General features: G+C 46.1%; 1 protein-coding gene across 1 annotated transcript in view; it reads left to right on the forward strand.

Annotated features, from left to right (window-relative positions):
* The first annotated feature begins 230 nt into the window (after positions 1–230).
* LOC127584864 (uncharacterized) overlaps positions 231–20,966 on the forward strand; it is a 124,571-nt gene continuing 103,835 nt past the window's right edge. Inside the window, exons 1-4 of the mRNA XM_052041832.1 lie at positions 231–407; positions 1,430–1,530; positions 2,473–2,632; positions 13,167–14,416. Of these exons, the coding sequence (XP_051897792.1) occupies positions 13,237–14,416 (1,180 nt within the window). The 5' untranslated portion in view covers positions 231–407; positions 1,430–1,530; positions 2,473–2,632; positions 13,167–13,236. The remainder of the gene's footprint in view (positions 408–1,429; positions 1,531–2,472; positions 2,633–13,166; positions 14,417–20,966) is intronic.

Here is a 20,966-nt window from a genome sequence, read left to right on the forward strand (position 1 = left end):
CTGCCATTCCGTGCAGAGCCGGAAACACAGGGCCCGGACGCGTGACTGGCAGCCCGCCCGGCCAATCCCAGCCGGCGGTCCTCCCCTTGGGACAACGGCCATTCTGGCGCTGCCGGCCAATCGAGGCGGCGGAGGGGCGGGCCCTTGGCCTGACGGACGGCCGTGCGCCCAATGGGAGGCGCCGGTGGGCGGAACGTCCGCCCAGCGCGTTGGGGCTGAGCCTGGGATTCCCAGCCAGTAATGGATGCCATTTGGCTGGGATTGCAATGGAGCAGGACTGAGGTTGTAGCAGGGTCTGCAGTTTCCAGCAACATTCAGCAGGCACTGAGTACAGGGACCCAACAAGGAGAGAGTGCAGCCTGAGGGATTTCAGGTGCAAAAACCCATCTTCCTCCAAAGCCCTGTGTGTGCTTCATCCCATTGCAAAACAAAAGTGGGATTTGATTGTCTTGAATGCAAAAGTGCATATTGGCATTGAAGTGCTTTTCATTGTACAGTGACATTGCACTGAGCTGCACTTCCATTTCTTGGCTGTAAACTTTCAGTTGCATAGAAATTAATTTTGGAGAATGGAAGATTGACAGTGTGGCTTATTGTAGTTGCTGAACTGTGCAGCTTGGCACAGTGACTGTTGTAAAGTGGTCCTCTTTAAGGAAATGTTCCCCACCCAGACTATGGATGGTGTTATTGTGTCTTCCAAGGGCAAGGTGTCTATTGTGATCTGGTGCGAGGGAGGGGTTGGATTCACAGCTAAGCGCTGTCTCAGAGCTAAATGTGTGAATGAGCTGTGACATGTAAAAGGTGGTTTCTCGTTGCATTGTCTCGTTGCTAACCCCTGCATGGACAAACCCTGAAGTTACAACCACCTGAATTATTTGAATATGATCAGTCGTCTTGTGTTTTTAAATTAAATTGATCAAATACCATTTTTCTTTAAATATCCATGTTTGAGTCACCTGTACAATAAGGGAATTGTTAGTCCCCTAGAATCTCATTCTGCAGCTGTTATACTTTTAAATGCTGTGCATGTTTATTAAATGAATAAGCGAGTGAAGCATTGTTTCTGTATGATGTAAAGGAAATAGCATGCTATTTAAATTTTGTATTGAGGTACTGGCTGCCATTTAGGGTGATTATTGGAGCAATACAATTGGTCTTAACAGCCCTGGTCTAGCGAGGGCAATAGGGCAGTACTCCCATTCTTAATCACAGTGTGAAAATTGTGCTTATGTCACTGCTGGGTGAGGGGCACGTTTCGGTTTGATTGTGGTTTTACTGCTCAGTATTTGTCACCCATGCACCATTACCTCAAACAGGAGGACGAGAGAAGATTAACTAAAGGATGGTGCTCTGTTATTATATTGTGTGAAACTCTGCTATTTCTGTATATTATGTGAAACTGTACTATTTCTGTATGTTATACTGGTAGATCTCCCCTGGCATTGCTCAAAACAGTTTGGATGATGCACTGCTCTATGAAGGCTACCCTGTTCCACCACATAATGCAAAATGCATATTTCAACTGCTGAGGTAAATTTCTGATTAAACCTTTCAGCTGCTTTCCCTTTTTAAAAACGTGCGAGGTTCTCAGCTTCTGTAAGGCTTGTAGAATGCTTGTAATTTTTGCATATCTTATCAGTGATAGCTTCCTTTTGTTTTTTTTTACAATAAAATTTGCTTTTAAGTTCTGATGTGCTGTCTATAGTAGATTCTAACTAGAGTTTTTTTTAACTAATAGTAGCAAAGATCTCCTGGTATTGCAAGTGCATACTTATAGTACCATGTAATGTGCAATGTATTATACTGTGAAGACCACAAGAAGTCCAGTTGCAAACATTAGCTAGGGGTCAATGAGAGTGTAATCTCTGTAAAGTGGCAGATTCTGACAGATTGCTTGATTAATGTAAATTGCTGATTGCTGGCTGTGGACATTTCCTCTTTTGCATCCACGATCTTTTAAGTTTCTGGTTTGACCTGATGCCTGTGCACCCTTCCATCTCTATCTCTAAATCTCTTGTGGGTACCAAACGGCACATTCTGAGGGAGAGGGAGAAAGGGCCACAGGAAGTACCTGTGGTCTTTGCAGAATGTGTGCATGGCTCAGTAATTTTAATCAAATGTAAAGATTTGAAGCAGTGGTTCCCATTTTGGGTGAAATGTTAGAAGCAGCTACATTTAATAAGGGATTGACATGGGGGATAGACTATTGAGTATGCCCCAAAATAAAAGCCTCCAATTAAAAGTGGGAAGTTAGTAATGGAGGGGAGAAGAGCCCTCTTCATGGAGGGCTGTGAAATTCCTCTCAGGGACTAGTGATTGTGGCAATGTTATGTTGATAAGGTGTAGAGGAAGGAAAGGAGGTTGAAGTAATCTGGGAACAATGTTGCTTAAGGCCTTTAGAACTTAGGTGTGTGCAGAACAAACACCACTGAAGACTGGTTACATGGTATCTCCATTTTGTGTTTCTTGAAGGATAACCTCTGTATAACCAGCACCAGTTCTGTATGGATGTTATCGCAGACGGATTCACCAGTGATGACGACGTTGATAGAGGACCCCACCAGTTGAAAGCATTCAGGTGGTCATGATATCTGCCACTGATAAATCCTTACCTTCAACAACAGACTGACAGGTCAGACTCCCCTTTACTGTTTTCTGAGAGATTCTACAGAGGTTCATTTTTTTTAAATTTGAGGGGAAAAATTACCGTGGCTGAAAGTAAAAGCAACAAACAACCTGCTGGAGAAACTCAGCGGTCGAGCAGCATCTCTGGGGGAGGAAGGAATTATTGACGTTTTGGGTCGAAACCCTGCACAGGACTCTTGCAGGGTTTTGACCCGAAAAGTTGACAATTTTTTAAGATATCGTTATTAGTCACATGTACATCAAAACACACAGTGAAATGCATCTTTTGTGTAGAGTGCTCTGGGGGCAGCCTGCAAGTGTCGCCACGCTTCCAGCGCCAACATAGCATGCCCACAACTTCCTAACCCGTACGTCTTTGGAATGTGGGAAGAAACCGGAGCACCCGGAGGAAACCCACGCAGACACGGGGAGAACATACAAACTCCTTACAGACAGCAGCTGGAATTGAACCCGGGTCGCTGGCGCTGTAATAGCGTTACGCTAACCGCTACACTACCGTGCCTGCCCACAATTCCTTCCTCCCCCTCAGATGCAGCTCAACCCGCTGAGTTCCTCCAGCAAATTGTTTGTTGCTCCAGGTTCCAGCATCTGCGGTCTCTTTCGGTTGAAAATGAAAATCTGACGAAGCTTACTGAGAAGTGCTGGGTGGCGTTAATCAAACTCCGATTATTCATGCTTTGCATTCACCTTTCTGTCGTGAAGATGTTCCACCTGGAAATGTGCCAAACAATTGGGTGTGTGTTGCGTGTGAGTGGATCACAGGGCAGAAAATGGCACTGGTCCACACGAGCTTGCTGGTCTGTACCCTGGCATTCTTGCCCACCTGGCATTAACATTGGTCTGGAAACAGCATGCAGAGGTATCAATGAAAGTACAAACGCTCAACCTCCCATATCTGTGCCCTGACATTTATTTCTTTCAGCTGTCTTTTTCTGGCAGGCTCTAGGGGACACACCCTCCCCTCCCCTACTACCTCGCTCCATTTGCCTCCCCTATTTTCCCCTCTGCCTCCATCTATCGTCCTGCCTCCTGTCTCCCACCTGGCTACCTCCCCTACCTGGCTTGACCTGAACATTGCCCCTCAGCCCACCAATTGGCTCGGGCCCGTCTCACCACTTCCCCCTCTCTTTATACCGGCCACCTGCCCTCTCCAATCCCAGTCCTGATGCAGGGGTTCGAGCCGAGCCAATAACAGTTCTTTCCCCCTGCACCACACCCACCAACCCCCCCCCCCCACAGATAAAATTCGACCCACTCCGTTCCTCCAGCAGGTTGTTTGAAGCTCCAGGGGAACCTGTGTCCACGTTAGTTAAGTGGGTTCTGATGTGGGGCCCATGGACTCTTTTCCCCAAGTGGGGCAGGAGTTTCCCGACAGACGGGTGGTGTTTGGGAGATGGTGTGCTGCTTCTGCCGTTTACCCTACATTCCTGCGGACTCCTGACAAAAGAGCCACAAGGTTCTCGATCCTTCCTGGATGCCCCTGCTCGGGGAACGGGTTCCTTTGAGTCGGTGAGGTTAGAACATAGAACGGTACAGCACAGGAATAGGCCCTTCAGCCCACAATGCTGTGCCCAACTAATTAAACTAGTAATTAACCTCCTAAATAAACTAATCCCTTCTTCCTACACAGTGTCCATATCCCTCCATTCTCTGCACATTCATGTGCCTATCTAAGAGCCTCTTAAACACCTCTGTGTATCTGCCTCCAGCACCACCCCTGGCAGCTCATTCCAGGCACCCACCACTCTCCCTGTGAAAAACTTGCCCCGTATATATCCTTTAAACTTACCCCCTCTCACCTTAAATGCATGGCGTCTAGTATTAGACATTTCGACCCTGATAAAAAGATACTGGCTATCTACTCTATCTGTGCCTCTCATAATCTTATAAATTTCTATCAGGTCTCCCCTCAGCCTCTGCCGCTCCAGAGTTGTTACATTTCTTATTAGATAAGATATCTCTGTTAGTCACATGTACATCAAAACACACAGTGAAATGCATCTTTTTGCGTAAAGTGTCCTGCAGGCAGCCCACAAGTGTCGCCATACTCCTGGCGCCAACGTAACAAGCCTTCTTCCAGGAGGCTTTGAGAATATGTCTAAATTGTTTCTCTGTTCCCCCCCGATCATCTCTTGTAGTGATGGAGTTCAGAGGAGAGTGTCTGTCTCGGGTCCATTTTTTTGAAATGCAAGTTGTGTAGCCCACTCAATGGGGCTGCCACAGTGGCTCAGCAGGTAGAGCCGCTGCCTCACGGCGCCAGAGACCCGGGTTCAATCCTGACCTCCGGTGCTGTCTGTGTGGAGTTTGGACGTTCTCCCTGTGACCGTGTGGGTTTCCCCCGGGGTGCTCCGGTTTCCTCCCACATCCCAAAAATGTGCAGGTTGGTAGAATAATTGGCTGCTGTACATAGGTCCTGCTGTGCAGATGGGTCGTGATGAGAACTGTGGCGGGGGGTGGGGGGTGGTTGCGAGTGGAAATGGGATTAATGTAAGATTGGTGTAAACTGATGATGGATGTTTGGCCGAAGGGCCTGTCTCCATGCTGCTTGTCCTCCCCTACATTCCCAAGAACTGTTCGTAAAATCCGGACAGTTCACAAATCGGAAATGCTGCACCCGGCAATATATTTAAAAAAGCACAGGCCAAGCAAGGGAAATGTGTAGTTAAATCAGGGTGTTTAACTCAGCCATTCAGATTTCTCTGCAAGATGCAATGATGTAGTCGTGAACTGAGTTCCCACACAGCAGAAGATACCTGCAGCGACTGGTAAATCCATCCCACCGGTCCCCCGAATGCTCGTCCCTATGTACGGACTGTACATAAGTTGAGTGCTCGTAACCTGGGGTGGACCCGTGTGTGAGTCTATAACTCTCTATGAGACAAGCGAGTGCTTTAGCTTCACGCTGACCCAAATGATGACCTGATGCTGGCTCACTCATCCTGCCCGTACGTCAGGCTGCAGCCAGAAGACGTGTTTGTTTCAGGTGTGAAGCCCAGGAGGCAACAATGTTTGTTAGCTGGAAGGGATACATCTGAAATGGTGGCACTAGGCTCGAGGAGGTGTGGTGCTTCTCCTGTCAGCAGAAGAATTTGGGCAGGATGAACAAGGACACACAGAGCAGGAGTAGGCCACTCAGCCCCTCGAGCCTGTCCTGCCATTCAGTTTGATCGAGGCTGATCTGCCCCAGGTCTCCTCTGCGCCAGATTTCCGTGACCCTCAATCCCCTAATTTTTCAAAAAATTATCTTCTTCCAGTTTAAGTATGGAATTGGTTTGTGATCGTCACTTGTACTGAGGTACGGTGAACAACTTGTCTTGCACACCGTTCATACAGATCAATTCATTACACAGTGCATTGAGGTAGAACAAGGTAAAACAATAACAGAATCCAGAATAAAGTGTAACAGCTACAGAGAAAGTACAGTGTAGGTAGTCAATAAGGTGCAAGGTCAGTTGTGAGGTCAAGAGTCCATCTTATCAAATCTTATCAACCGTTCAATAGTCTTGTAACAGCAGGATAGAAGCTGTCCTTCAGCCTGGTGGTACGTGCTTTTTTGTATCTTCTGCCCGATGGGAGAGGGGAGAAGAGAGAATATCTGGGGTGGGTGGGGTCTTTGATTACGTTGGCTGCTTTACCGAGGCAGCGAGAAGTGTAGACAGAGTCCATGGAGGGGAGGCTGATTTCCATGATGTGCTGAGCTGTGTCCATGACTCTCTGAAGCTTCTTGCGGTCCTGGGCAGAGCAGTTGCCGTACCAAGCCGTGATGCATCCGGATAGGATGCTTTCTATGGTGCATCAATAAAAGTTGGTGAGTATCAAAGGGAACATGCTAAATTTCTTTAGCCTCCTGAGGAAGTAGAGGTGTTGGTGAACTTTCTTGGCCGTGGCGTCTGTGGTTGGACCAGGGCAGGCTATTGGGGATGTTCACTCCTAGGAACTTGAAGCTCTCAACCCTCTCGACCTCAGGACCGTTGATGTAGGCAGGAGTATAAATCTTTATAGCTTCCCTCCACAGCTCTCAGGCAGAGAATTCCAAACATCCATTACCCTCTGTGAGAAAAAATATCTACGCACTTTGGTTTTAAATGACTCCCCCCTTATCTTGAAACTATGTCCCCTTGTTTGAGACCCTTCCACAAGCGAAACCATCTGGACATCCACCCTGTTTTGCCACCTTAGCATGTTATATGGTTCAATACAATTGCCCCTCATTCTTCCAGACTCCAAACAACACTTGATTGAGTCACTGAGCCACACAGCACAGAGGCAGGCCACCCTACCCCTACCCCTCTCCCACCCACCCATCACTCACCTTTCCCCACACATCCCCATCAACTACCAGGCCTCACCCCATCCCCAAATCAACTGCCGCCACCCCCCCCCCACCCCTCCACACACACTAGGAACAATTTACAGCAGCTATTTAACCTACCAACCCCAGGGGGAATCCCACACCGTCTCGGGGAGAACGTGCAAACTCTGCACAGACAGCACCCGAGGTCAGGATCAAACCCAGCTGGAGTTGTGAGGCAGCTGTACTAACTGCTGTGATAGAGCAGCTTTTAAGATGCCCTATTAAAGTTGACACTCCATTTTTTTTTAGTTTAACATCTTTAAAATGGAATCCAGTGCCCACCTGACATCAATTAAATGTTTGCAACAGAAGTTCCAGATGAAGGGTCTCGACCTGAAATGTCGACTGTCCATTTCGCTCCGCGGATGCTGCCTGACCCGCTGAGTTCCTCCAGCATCTTGTCTGTTGCTGGAGGTTCCTTCCACCCCACTTCCAACCCCAAATTAAGAGAGAACTTTTGCTTGAAAGCTGGGGCATGTTTGTGTCAGGGCAGGAGAGTCAATTTTGGTCCTTCAGATTGCGCAGGAATTGACAGCATTAGTGCAGATCTTGTTGCCTAGCAGGTCTCTGCCAGTGTTTCTGCTCTGTACCTGCCCACCATCAATATTCCTTTCCATCCCTTTTCCCCTGTGTATCTAGCTTTCCCTTAATATATTAATGAGATTTGCCTCAAGCACTCCATGTATTAATAGTTCCACGTTCTCACCATTCAGTAAATAAAGAACTTTCTCCTGAAATTCTTAGGTTAGTTATTGACCATTACTTTCTTGACTCCAACTCTGCCAGATAAGGAAGAGGAAGTACTTTCTCTGGATCTACCCTTTCAAGATCTTTCATGAGCTGAAATGCTTTCACTGGATCAGGTGGGAGTTGTGGTACAGAAAGGCCATTCAGCCCACCGAGTCCTCACCAACGGCCAAGATCCCGTTTACACCAACACTACAAATTCCACTTTACTCTCCCCACATTCCCATCAAACCACCTCCTCCCAGATTCTGACACTCCCCGACACGCTAGGGGCAATTTACCTCGCCCAATTAACCTCCCAACCCGCACGTCTTTGGGATGTGGGAGGAAACTGGAGCACCCGGAGGAAACCCATGTGGTTACAGGGAGAACGTGCAAACTCCACACAGACAGCGCCAGAGGTCAGGATTGAACCTTGATTAGATTAGTTTAGATTTATTAGTCACGTGTACATTGAAACACACAGTGAATTGTATTTTTGCGTAGAGTGTTCTGGGGGCAGCCTGCAAGTGTCGCCACACTTCCGGCGCCAACGTAACATGCCCACAACTTCCTAACCCGTATATCTTTGGAATGTGGGAGGAAACTGGAGCACCCGGAGGAAACCCATGCAGACACGGGGAGAATGTACAAACTCCTTACAGACAGCGGTTGGAATTAAACCTGGATCGCTGGCGCTGTAATAGCGTTATGCTAACCGCTACACTACTGTGCCTGCCTGAATCTGGCCATTGGACCTGTGAGGCAGTGGCTTTACTGACTGTGCTGCACATTGTCTTTTTCTGGAGGAGGGATCCATCCTCTTCCCTGTTTGTTGTCTCCATTTCAGTCCTTGTCCGTGTAAATCTTTAGCCATGCTGAATGGTCCTTGTAATTATTTTACTTCACAATTCATCCTCGTAAATGCCAGTGCTCCTCCCATTCTCTCCCCCGTGGATATAATGGTCCCATTGTGGAGTAGAGGGCACCACTTCCCACATGTGGCACTGTGGCACATCCTCCTACAATGTGATCTTCAAACTACATGGCTGGTAGTGTCGCTGCTTCACAGAGCGGAGACCCAGGTTCAATCCTCGGGTGCTGCCTTTGTGGAGTTTGCACGTTCTCCCTGTGACCGCGTGGGTTTCTTCCAGGTGCTCAGGTTTCCTTGCACACCCAGAGACCTGCAGGTCGGTAGGTTAATTGGCCGCTGTAAGTTGCTCCTAGTGTGTAGTTGAGTGGTAGAATCTGGGGGGAGTTGGTGAGAATGTGGGGAGAATAAAACAAAACGGAATTAATGTAGGATTAGTGTGAACGGGCGGTTGATGGTCCACACAAATCAGTGGGCAGAAGGGCCTGTTTCCATGCTGTTCCTTGCTGTGGCTCAACAACTGCCATCAAGCAATGATGATTGTACTGTGAATGTTGCGTATCTGATGCTATGTGCCTGTGATGCTGCCGCAAGCAAGTTTATTTGCATCCCTGCATACGTGGACTTGTGCAGATGACAATATACTCGACTTTGACTTCAAAATTTAAATGAGGTGCATCAAAGCAGAATTGATGCGTACGGCTACAAGACTATCCCTGTCACATCCTCTGACTGATCGATAGCTGCTAATCAGGCTCGGACACAGGGTGAATTTGTCAGTGGGAAAGGAGAGAATGTGAAATGACTTTCTGAGCTGTGAGTGAGTTATGGCCAGTCTGACATCTGGCAAGAAGATCATATCCCACAGGGCCTCACACTGTGCTCTATTTACAGATAAGTGTTAAAGGTTAATTAAGCAAAGGTGTAAAAATGTTGGGTTTAATGAGGCATGGTGTTCCTTTGTGGGTTGGTTCCAATGGAGCTGGAGGCATGGAAGTGCTAATTAACTCAGGAAAATATGAAGGGATTTGGAATTTATTTTGCTACCTGCTTCTCTTTGCTCTTCCTGGATCTTTGTGAAAACTTCTCGCTCTCTGAAAGTCTGTGGGTTAAATGAGGGCGATTTAAATAGCACCATTTAAAGAGAAGCTTTACTGATGGCTCGTCAACAGTTATCCCACAAGCAAAATCAGTAAAAAGAATCCAATACAAAATCAGAAAATGCTGGAAACACTCGGTGGGTCAGGCAGCATCTGTGGAGAGAGAAATAGCGTTACTGCTTCAGGTCAAAGCCCCTTTGTCGGTACTGGAAACGTAAGAAAAGTTCATTTTAAATTGCAAGAGGTGGGTGAATGGAGCGGGAATATCTCCAAAGAGGATGAGGTCAGGATTGCCATGGTGATAAGGTGTTGGTGAAGCCATTGTTACTAAAAAGAAAACAAATACACCGCTATTTGTTTCTTAGCTGTCTGGGTAATAGAAGTTTCACAGGGTTTATCCCTTAAATCAGACCACTGCTTTAAACTACCAACGGTGAACAAGGAAGAAGCACAAAAATGGTCAGAAAGGTCACCCACGGGAGAGTGGGTGGGGTGAATTAATTTTGGACAGACAGGATTCAGGTGTATGGCTCCTTTAAATGGGCCATGATTTAACCCATGGATATTGGGGGAGTGGGGAATTTCATGAACAACTGACGAAATAAATTCCAAATCACTTCATGTTTTCCAGCATATAACTCAATTAATGATGCGTTCAGAAGAATTAATAAAGCTGCATTTATCTAATGGTTTTCACCATCTCAGGATATCCCAATCCATTTCAAGGCAAATTAATTACATTAGCACAAGGTGGTAATGTTGGAACATAGCAAGCTCCCACAGGCAACAATGTGGTAAGGAGAAGAACGGCTTTGTTTTTTGGTGGGAGCTGAAGAATAAATATTGGCTCGAGCTTCAGGGTCAGGGAACTGCTCCTCTTTGAAGCATTGTCTTTGAAAAATTTAGCTACGCGCGAGGGTGAATTGGGCCTCGGTTTAAGGTCGCATCTGAAAGACGACACCTAACACGTGCGTGCTTAGCTCCCTCGAGTGAGAGTTGAACCAACAGCCACCTTGCTCTGAGGTGAGGATGAGACTCGCTGAGTGAGAGCCAATTCTGAAAGCTGACAAATGATGGTGGTATTGCCCCCAGTTTTACCCCGCGTCCAAGTTCTCCTCCCCAAACTTGGAAGCAAGTTCTGCTGAAGACTTCAAACTGATACAAATATGGTTAGATATTTCCTATCAAGCTCACTTCAGTTGGCAAGGAGATTGAGAATGTTTAAGAAAAATCTATAAACCAGCAATCCATCAGGCAAATTAACCTTCCCTCCATTGACTCCATCTACACTTCCCGCTGCCTTGGGAAAGCAATCAGATCAGATCTCTTTTTTAGTCACATGTACATCGAAACACACAGTGAAATACATCTTTTTGCAGAGAGTGTTCTGGGGGCAGCCCGCAAATGTCGCCTTGCTTCCGGCGCCAACATAGCATGCCCACAACTTCCTAACCTGTACGTCTTTTGGAATGTGGGAGGAAACTGGAGCACCCGGAGGAAACCCACACAGACACGGGAAGAACGTACAAGCTCCTTACAGACGGCAGCCAGAATTGAACCCAAGTTGCTGGCGCTGTAATAGCGTTACGCTAACCGCTACACTACGACGTAATCTAGGACTCCTCCCACCCCAGTCATTCTCTCTTCTCCCCTCTCCCATTGGGCAGAAGGTACAAAAGCCTGAGAACACGTACCATCAGACTCAAGGATAGCTTCTATCCCCCTGTTATTAGACTCTTGAACAACCTCTCATATGCTAAAAGATGAACTCTTGATCTCCCAGACTACCTTGTCATGGCCCTTGCACTTTATTTGACCACCTGCACTGCACTTTCAATGTAACCGTAACACTATATTCTGCATTCTGTTTTCTTTTTACTACCTCAATGTAATTATGTATGGCGTTATCTGTCTGGATGGCACGCAAAACAAAAGCTTCTCACTGTATCTCGGTACACGTGACAATAATAAACCAATACCAACACTAATAACAGATGTCTGGTTGATGCTGTATAAATGCAGATATCAGTTTCAATTGTGATGCACTCATTAGCCAAGTAGCATTTGGCGTGGGTTGTGAGGAACTGGGTGAGGTAAAGGAGAGCCATTGATGCATGTAGGGTCATCGTGATTCAACATCAAGCGTGACAAGTTGCTTCCCCCTCCATCAGAGCTTTTATCCCCCACGATCATTTTCAGTTCAGTGTGCGCGGAGTTTGATAAATGATGTTTTGGGAAACTTTCCCGAATGTCGTCACTGTGGTGGAGTGGGGTTTGTTTGTGCAGTTTTCCTCTTGCACTAAATCCTAGCTGGAATAATCATGTTGTGAACTTGCCAAGTTCCATCTTAATCCCAAGGAGTTTAGCCAACCTTTTTTTAATGCAATACTGCTGGAAATCTCAGCTAATGAGGGAGGTAGGGGGGTCAATATTTAAGGTCAAATAGTCACTGAAACATTGAAAAAGATATAGAAACATCTGCACTGCCACAGAGGAAGGATGTATTGGCTCAGTTTTCTGCAGCCTGACTCTCCCTGGTTTGTCAATCATCGATTTTTGCCTAGAGCTTGTCCCCAGCGTGATCTTCCTTGGATAAGCTGGCTTGGACCTCATCAACAAGGGTTTTCCCACTGGAAGTAGCAAGGTTTTCTTCACACAGTGTCACTGCAAATTACAATATTCAAAACCTATTAAAGATTAAATATTGTTTTAGAATTGTTTAAAAGCCTTAATTTTTTTAAAACTTGAAAGACTTTAAATCTATTTAAGTCAGGAAGAAGATCTGTGGATCACTGGTTCAGAAGCGTAACCCAGTGCAGTACTGGGTTACGGTATGGAGAGGAGGAATTGTCAACGGTTCAGGGCGAGACCTTGCATTGACAATTCCTCCCCCTCACAGATGCTGCTCAACCCACTGAGTTCCTCCAGCAGTTTGATTTTTGTTCTGGATCCCAGCATCTGCAGTCTCTTGTGCCTCCATTGTAACTGTTATATCTGTAATGGAAAAATTGGCAGGATTATGTGTAAAACGTTGAGGTGAGAGGGATAAATGGCTTCCTTCAGTGCTACAGTTTCCGTAATCTGTGTGACTTTACAGAGAGACAACTAGTTATATCTTGGAAGAGAGAAAGAACGGTACTATGTTGGAAAACAACTCGTACTGCAGATGCTGGAATCTGGAACAAAAGCAGAAAGGATAGAAGCACTCAGCCAGTCAATGAGCATCTGCGGAAAGAGAAACCAGTTAACATTTCGTGTCAGGGACCCTTCCGCAGGACTGGGGAAAGAATGGAGGGTGGCGGTTTTCAAAGTAGAGCTGTGGGGAGGAGTGAAGTGTATGGAGATTGGTAAAGACTGGTCATTGGTTGTCTACTAATTGATTGGTAAAGTTGATGGGATTGGATTTGGTGAATAAAGCACGATTATTGGATTCAGGAAATAATGTAATTATAAACCTTTTCTCTTCCAGTTGCAAAGGACTGCTGGTCATTAAAAGTAGAAGCCAGTTTGCAAGAGGACTCTGTTGTTCCATCAGTTCAATGGAGAAGAACAATCATCAGGAACTAATACAATGGGATGAAGAGCTGCAGACCAACATCAACAAGGGGTTTTGCAGCCCCGATGATGTGTTGAATCTGTCTGGAGACCAAGCTGTCAATGCCAGACTTTTGCAACAGAATTCAGGAGGGGAGGAGGACGGCGCCGGTTTGCATAGGAGGGGCATGGGGGAGATGCGTGGTGGGACTACCTGTCTCCTGGAGCGTGAACAATCCCTTGAGGGTGTCCCACCGCTGCTGAGCGTGTCCCCAGGCTCAAGACCTAGGGTGGAGTTTGAGAGCCAGTACTTGGACCGCCCTGGTTATAAGCCAGTGAGTCCGTTAGAGCAACAGGTCAATGTTGGACACAAGGAATCAATTCACTCTGATCCAGAGCCAGTGAGAGCCAAGCTTGGACCTGCTCCAACACACCCCATGCTAGCCGAGAACCTGACTTCTGCCCCAAACCAATGCAGCCAATCAAGTTCTTTCTCCGCTTGCCTGCCAGAGAATATCTTGGATGGAATAAATCTGAACACATCAGAGGTAGGAGGTAAGGAATTGTTGGCAACCTATATCCAAGAGGAGCAGGGCATGCACACGCTAAATACGGTTCATGGCACTACGGTGGATGGGATATTGTACGGGTTTGATTTGTCTTGTGAGCGAGATGGAAACCAGTACACACCGCTAGACCAGATGACCTACGAGTATGATGTAGCCTGTGGAGAGGAGGTGCAGTATACTTCTTTGGATCCCGTTTCTTACAGCTTCGATGTGTCTTGTGAAGAAGACATAAACCCCTCAGTCGATCCAATGTCCTACGAGTTTGAAGTTCCTTGTGCAAGAGACGATGAGGAAATGGAGTGTTTTAGTCAAAGTGCCCTTGATGATGGCAAGGAAGATGTTGCAATGCCCGCTGACGGGAGCGGAAAGACGACCAGCGATGGTCACGGTGCGCTGTGCTCCTGGCCTGACACCGAGCTCGTCATGGGACCTCTTGAGCATCAGAGTAACGTGGATAGTTCCTCTGGTGTTGCATCCTTAGGGAACGAAGGCGGCTCCAAGGTAACAGCCGCGACTGAGATTTCCGTCATTACGTCCCGAGACCAAGCATTGCCAGTGAAAGAGGTTCACCAGACAGAACAAACTCTGACGAGTTTGGGCAAAGGTAATACTGCCGGTAAGTCAAAAGGACCCAATGCAGAGTTTAAAACAACCCTAAGAAACCCCAGGTCAAATAAGATCAAAAATTATAATAGGTCAAAAACTATTCCTGAAAATACCACTGCACACCTTCTCAAAGCAATCTCCACACCGGGCATGAACAAGTTGAATTGAAAATGCTGGTAAATCTTAGTTCCGGTGAAGGGTTGTTGTTTCTATTAAGTTTCTTTTCCATGGATGCTGCCTGACCAGCTGAGTTTTTCCAGCATTTTTGTTTCAGATTTCCAGCATCTGCAGTTTGTTCTGATTTTTGATGCAGAACTTAACCCATTCACGTATTTTCAAACAACACGTTAAATGTGTTGCGCAGTTAACAATGGATGTGCTTGATGCTGGTATAAAAAATTTTCCTCTTAATTTTTTTAAAAAAAAGTTGTTTGCTGACGGCTGACTGTGCTTTAATTCTTGCTGGAATAATGCAGAATGTTTCCCTGTTACTCTTGTGGGAGTCCAGTTATTGAGTGCTGGCAAATCACTTAGACCTGAGAACATCACAACCAACATCCCACTCTCCACAAGATGTGCACGACAGTAATGATGAGGGTAAATTTTAGCCAGTAATTTTCAACCCCATTATAATCTCAGCACTTGAGGACAGTTGTTGAGTGAGGCCAACATAGTACAGGGAATGGATAAGATTTGGAGTTCTGGACTTGGAGCCACTGAGAGAAATGGGCTTGATTAGTTTTTCCATGTATCGAGAGGCTATGATCAGCATTAGTTCAACTTGTTCCTGCCTGGGGTGGAGATTACTTCATGAAGGTGTGCAGAGGCATTTTCTGGAATAGTTTTTGATCTTATTTGACCTGGCATTTTCTAGGGTTTTTTTTTGCCTCTTCCAGAGCATAAGAGTGGTGAGAGACCAATTGTCCAGCAGTCGTGTGCGCGCGCGTGGGTATGTGGTAGGCTTGATGGTCTCTTCATGTCAAGTTTATTGTCATGTGCACAAGTATAGTGAGGTACAGGTACAATGAAAAACTTGCAGCAGAATCACAGTCATGTACGTTCAGACAACACACAGAACATAAGTTGTATAAGGCAGTGAATAGAAAAAAAGACTGTGGTTTTTTTGCAAGGATGTCTTGATTGTACAATCAGAGACAAGTCCAGAATAGTGCAAGAGGTGGTTTGTAGTGTTCCGTTGCAGAGGTAGGGTTAGGGTTGTGCAGATCAGTTCAAGAACCTGATGGTTGTCGGAAAGTAGCTGTTCCTGAACCTGGTGGTGTGAGACTTCAGGCTTCTGTACGGTAACAGTGAGAAGAGGGCACGACCTGGATGGTGGGGATCCTTGGTGATAGATGCCGCCTTTGTTGCCATTGTAATGATACATCAGTAAAAGCATTGGCTAGCATGGTTTCCAGGGTTACTGTGTCTGCAGTACTTTGGTTTCAGCTTGTAAGCTGACAATCCCTGCAAGACATCCTGCTGAATGTGTGGCCCAGTTACTGTAGTATCAAATGTCGTCATTCTTCGAACTGTTACTTGCTCTGAATGAAATATTGTTGCAGACTCTCCTTTCTCTGCTGAACCAACAGCCACCCACGTGGGTTTCTTGAGCTGCAGTTACAATGTTTCCTGTGTACAGTGTGCACCTCAGGAACAGCTGAGTCAGTGTGGCAAATGACAAATTCAAATTATAAATGGGCACAGTGTTGAATTCTCCCGGTTGCGCAATCCTCCCCTCTGCTGGCCCTGAGCATCCCACGTGGGAAATTGGAGATCTGTTTTTGTCCAGTTCCCAGAGCGCACTGGAAAACAACCTTGTGTCTCATTAAAGCAAGATACAAAATGACAAAGGGTTAACATACAGCACAGGAACAGGCCCTTTGGCCCACGATGTCTGCACAGAACACGATGCCAAATTAAAATAAATGTCTTCTGCTTGCACATGAGCCATATCCCTCCATTCCCTGCATATTCATGTGTCTTTCTCACAGCCTCTTAAACGCCACTATTGTATCTGCCTCCACCACTCCCCTGACAGCCTGTTCCAGGCACCCAGCACTCTCTGTGTGTAAAAAAAAATCCCCTTTAATCTTTCCCCCTTTCACCTTAAATGCATGTCCTCTAGTGCTTGAGATTTCTACCCTGGGGAGAAAGATTCTGACTGTCTACCCTATCTACGCCTCTCATAATTTTATAAACTTTCCCAGGTCTTCCCTGGGACGCTCCAGAGAAAACAACCCAAGTTTCTCCAGCCTTCTCTTGTAGCTCATGCCCTCTAATCCAGGCAGCATCCTGGTAAACCTCTTCTGTACCTTGTTCAAAGCCTCCACATCCTTCCTGTAGTAGGGCAACCACAAATGCACACAATAGGCTACACCTGGAGTAAATAAAGTTTTGTACAGCTGCAACATGACCTCCTCACACTCAGTGTGAGGAGGCAGGCACGGTAGTGTATTAGTTAGCGTAACGCTGTTACAGCGCTGGAGAACTGGGTTCAATTCCAGCCACTGTCTGCAAGGAGTTTGTACGTTCTCCCCATGACTGCGTGGGTTTCCTCTGGGTGCTCCGGATTCCTCCCACATTCCAAAGATGTATGGGTTAGGAAGTTGTGGGCATGCTATGTTGGTGCCGGAAACGTGACTGCACTTGCGGGCTGCCCCCAGAACAGTCTACGCAAAAAAGATGCATTTAAGGTTAAGATCTTTAAGATTTCTTTATTAGTCACATGTACATCGAAACACATAGTGAAATGCATATTTTGCATAGAGTGTTCTGGGGGCAGCCCGCAAGTGTCGCCACGCTTCCGGCACCAACATAGCATGCCCACAGCTTCCTAACCCGTACGTCTTTCACTGTGTGTTTCGATGTACATGTGACTAACAAAGATATCTTATGTCCCAACCAATGAAGACAAGCATGCCATACGCCGCCTTTACCACCCTATCTACTTGCGTGGCCACTTTCAGGGAGCTGTGGACTTGTACCCAAGAGAGAGATGTCTGCTGGGGTTGTTAGCAGATAACAAAGATTTAGGCTAATTGGCAGAAGATAGTTGGTTGAGGTGATGAACCCAAAAGTTTACAGCTTGTCAGAAAGGGTGGTTGGAAGCCTTTCTTATAAAGGAATTGCATCTACGGAGTTGATGAGGAGAAATATCCAACTTGTAGGGTCGGAGCAATTAGCACTGAGACAATGGGCCACAGCAAAACGTCGGTGAGACCGCACTTGGAGTATTGTGCGCAGTTCTGGTCACCCAGCTATAGGAAGGATATCATTAAAGCTGGAAAGAGTGCAGGAAAGATTCACGAGGATGTTACCAGGACTGGAGGGCTTGAGTTATAAGGAGAGACTGGTGAGGCTTGGGGCTTTTTTTTTCCCCTGGAGCGAAGGAGGCTGAGGGGTGACCTTATAGAGGCTTATAAAATCATGAGGGGCATCGATAAGGTGGATGGTCACAGTCTTTTCACCAGGGTGGGGGAGTCTAAAACTAGAGGGCATAATTTTTAAGGTGAGAGGGGAAAGATTTAAAGGGGACCTGCGAGGCAAGTTTTTCCACACAGAAGGGTGGTGGGTATGTGGAACCAGCTGCCAGAGGTAGAGGTGGATACACTTACAATGTTTAAAAGACATTGAGACAGGTACATGGAAAGGAAAGGTTTAGAGGGGCATGGGCCAAATGCAGGCAAATGGGAGGCAACTTGGTCAGCATGGATGAGTTGGGCTGAAGGGCCTGTTTCCATGCTGTCTAACTCTATGAATCTATAAATGGCCTCTGCATAAACTGGCTGACTCTCAGAACAGCCGTAGTGGGGATGGTTTGGACACCCAGTCGCTGTAGGGTGGGTCAGGCGCCACAGTTCCAGGCTGAGCCTGTTGCTGAACTTCATGTCTCTTAGGGCAGGGCAGTATTTGGTACAGAAACACTTGTTGCTGAACCCCCCACCCCCACCCCCAGACTGGGAGGTGCTACCATGTAGCGTGAACTTGACCACATTACAATCACGAACCTGAGTGCATACTTCACTCAGTCTGTAGGTGTGGAGGCTTCTGGTTCTTGTGTTGTTAGCCACCCATTCCATTAGCCTGATTGTTGTTCTCCTTCTGGTTGACTGCACCTCCAAATTTTGTGGTCTGTGCTCTGGAAACTTTTCCCTAAGCAACCAAGTCATTGCTATCCATTGGGAGAAGCAGGGATCCTAGTCCCAACCCCAAGAATGTACATTTTACTTTTTGCCTTAGTGGATGACTTCACGATTTTCCAAGTTATGTTCCCTCTGCCCATTCATTTAACCAGGTTACGTGAATGATCCTCTCTCCATCCTCCTCACAGCTAGCACAGCCTCCCAGCTTTGTATCCTGACCAGTAAATGCAGAGTGCCCATCGGTCGGTAGGGAGTATCATGAGTTGGTGTGTGGTACGTGGTACCTGCAGCTCTCTCAGTACCTTGGAGCAGTATGTATGAAGAGGTGAAAGTCAGTGGAGGGAAAATAATGTTGCCCATTTATTATGTGGGGGATTTAGCTTCAGGAGGTAAACTAGTCAACGGGAAACTTTGTTGAAAAGGAGACTTTCCTTTTCCGTGAGAGGCATAGGTAGAGTAGATAGCCAGTATCTTTTTCCCAGGGTCAAAATGTCTAATACTAGAGGGCATGCATTTAAGGTGAGTGGGGCTAAGTTTAAAGAAGATGTGCGGGGCAAGTTTTCTTTTTACAGAGAGTGGTGGGTGCCTGGAATGTGCTGCCAGCGATGGTGGTGGGGGCAAATGTGATAGAGGCTTTTAAGAGGCTCTTAGAGAGACGCATGAATAGGCAGAGAATGGAGGGATATGGATATTGTGCAGGCAGAAGGGATTAGGTGAATTTAAATTGGAAAATTGGTTTATTATTGTCACAGGTACCGAGGTTCAGTGGAAAAACTTTGTTTTGCACGCCATTCATACAGATAATTTCATCACATCAGTGCATTGAGGTAGTACAAGGGAAAACAATAACAGGATGCAGAATAAAGTGTTACAGTTACAGAGAAAGTGCAGTGCAGGTAGTCATTAAGGTGCAAGGTCATACCCAGGTGCAAGGCTGCCAGTGGTTGAGAAGGACAAGGAACAGTGGGTCAACTTGTGCCCTTCCCTGCAACTTCAAAACATTATCGATTTCTAACTTTTCCTCAATCTCGTGACCTGAAATGTTACCTGTTTCTCTTTCCGGGATGCTGCCTGACTTGCTGAGTATTGCTACCATTCTCTGACTGACTTCCAGCAGCTGCTGTTTTTTGTTACACATGGGAAATGGTAGCAGGAGGAGGCCATTTGCCCTTCAAGCTGCTTCTCCATTCATGGCTGATCCCCTGTCCTCATAGCCCATGGACACTCTTTTGTATCCAGAAATCTATCTAATCTCCTTAAATACATTCAGCAACTTGGCTGCCGCAGTCTTCTGTTGTAGAGAATTCCATAGGTTCTCTAGCCTCTGAGGGAAGAAATTTCTCGTCTCAATCCTTATTGTCACTTGTACCGAGGTACAGTGAAAAACTTGTCTTGCATACCGATCGTACAGATCAATTTATTACACAGTGCAGTTACATTCAGTTAGTACAGAGAGCATTGAGGTAGTACAGGTAAATAAAAACAGAAGGTCATTTCAGGCTGCATCTGTGGGAAGAGAAACAGAGTTAGCCTTTCAGGCTGAAGACCCTTCATCAGAACATTACATTTGATTCCATTATCCAAATCATTGATGTACATTGTGAATAGCTGGGACTTGAGCACTGGAAGCTGTGGTAACTCACTAGTCACTGGCTGTCTGGACCAGAAAGTCTCACTTAATCCTACTCTCTATTTTCTACCTAACAACCAATTTTCAACCCATGCCTGTGCATTACCCAAAATACTTAGTGCTTTAATTTTGTACACTAACCTCTTGTGTATGACTTTATCAAAGGCCTCCTGAATGTCCAAACTTACCACATCTATGGCTCCTCCCTTACCTATTCTATAAGTTGCATCCTCAAATAAAGAACTCCAGGAGGTTTGTCAAACACTATTTGCCTTCCACAAGTCCGCGTTGACTTTGTTTATTCCTGTTAATTTTTCTAGGTGCCCTGTTATCACATCCTTTATAATAGATTCCATCATTTTCTCTATTAATGATGTTCAGATAACCAGCCTTTCGCCCTGTACTTTTTCTTCCTCTGTTTTTAAATCATGAGGTGACATTTTCTACCCTCCAATCTGCTGGCATTGATCCATAACCCATAGAATTTTGGATGGTGATAATGCATCCCCTGTGTCCTTGGCTACCTGTCCTAGTGCTCTAGGATACAGATTATCAGGCCCCAGATATGTATCAGCCCTCTCCAGTGCTTTTTTATTTCCATTAATTTCCTTAAATTCCATTTTTTTCTTTCGATGCATTGGTTATCATCTTCCAGATTTCCAGGATTATGGAAAAATGCCTGCAGATTGGAGGGTGGAAAATGTTAAGGGCTACAAACTGGTTAACCTGAGTATTTCCGGGAAGTTATGTGTGTGCTCTTCTGTGAAGACAGAACCAAAACGCTTGTT

This window comes from Pristis pectinata, chromosome 31 (genome assembly GCF_009764475.1).
Source record: "Pristis pectinata isolate sPriPec2 chromosome 31, sPriPec2.1.pri, whole genome shotgun sequence".
Lineage (NCBI taxonomy): Eukaryota > Metazoa > Chordata > Chondrichthyes > Rhinopristiformes > Pristidae > Pristis > Pristis pectinata.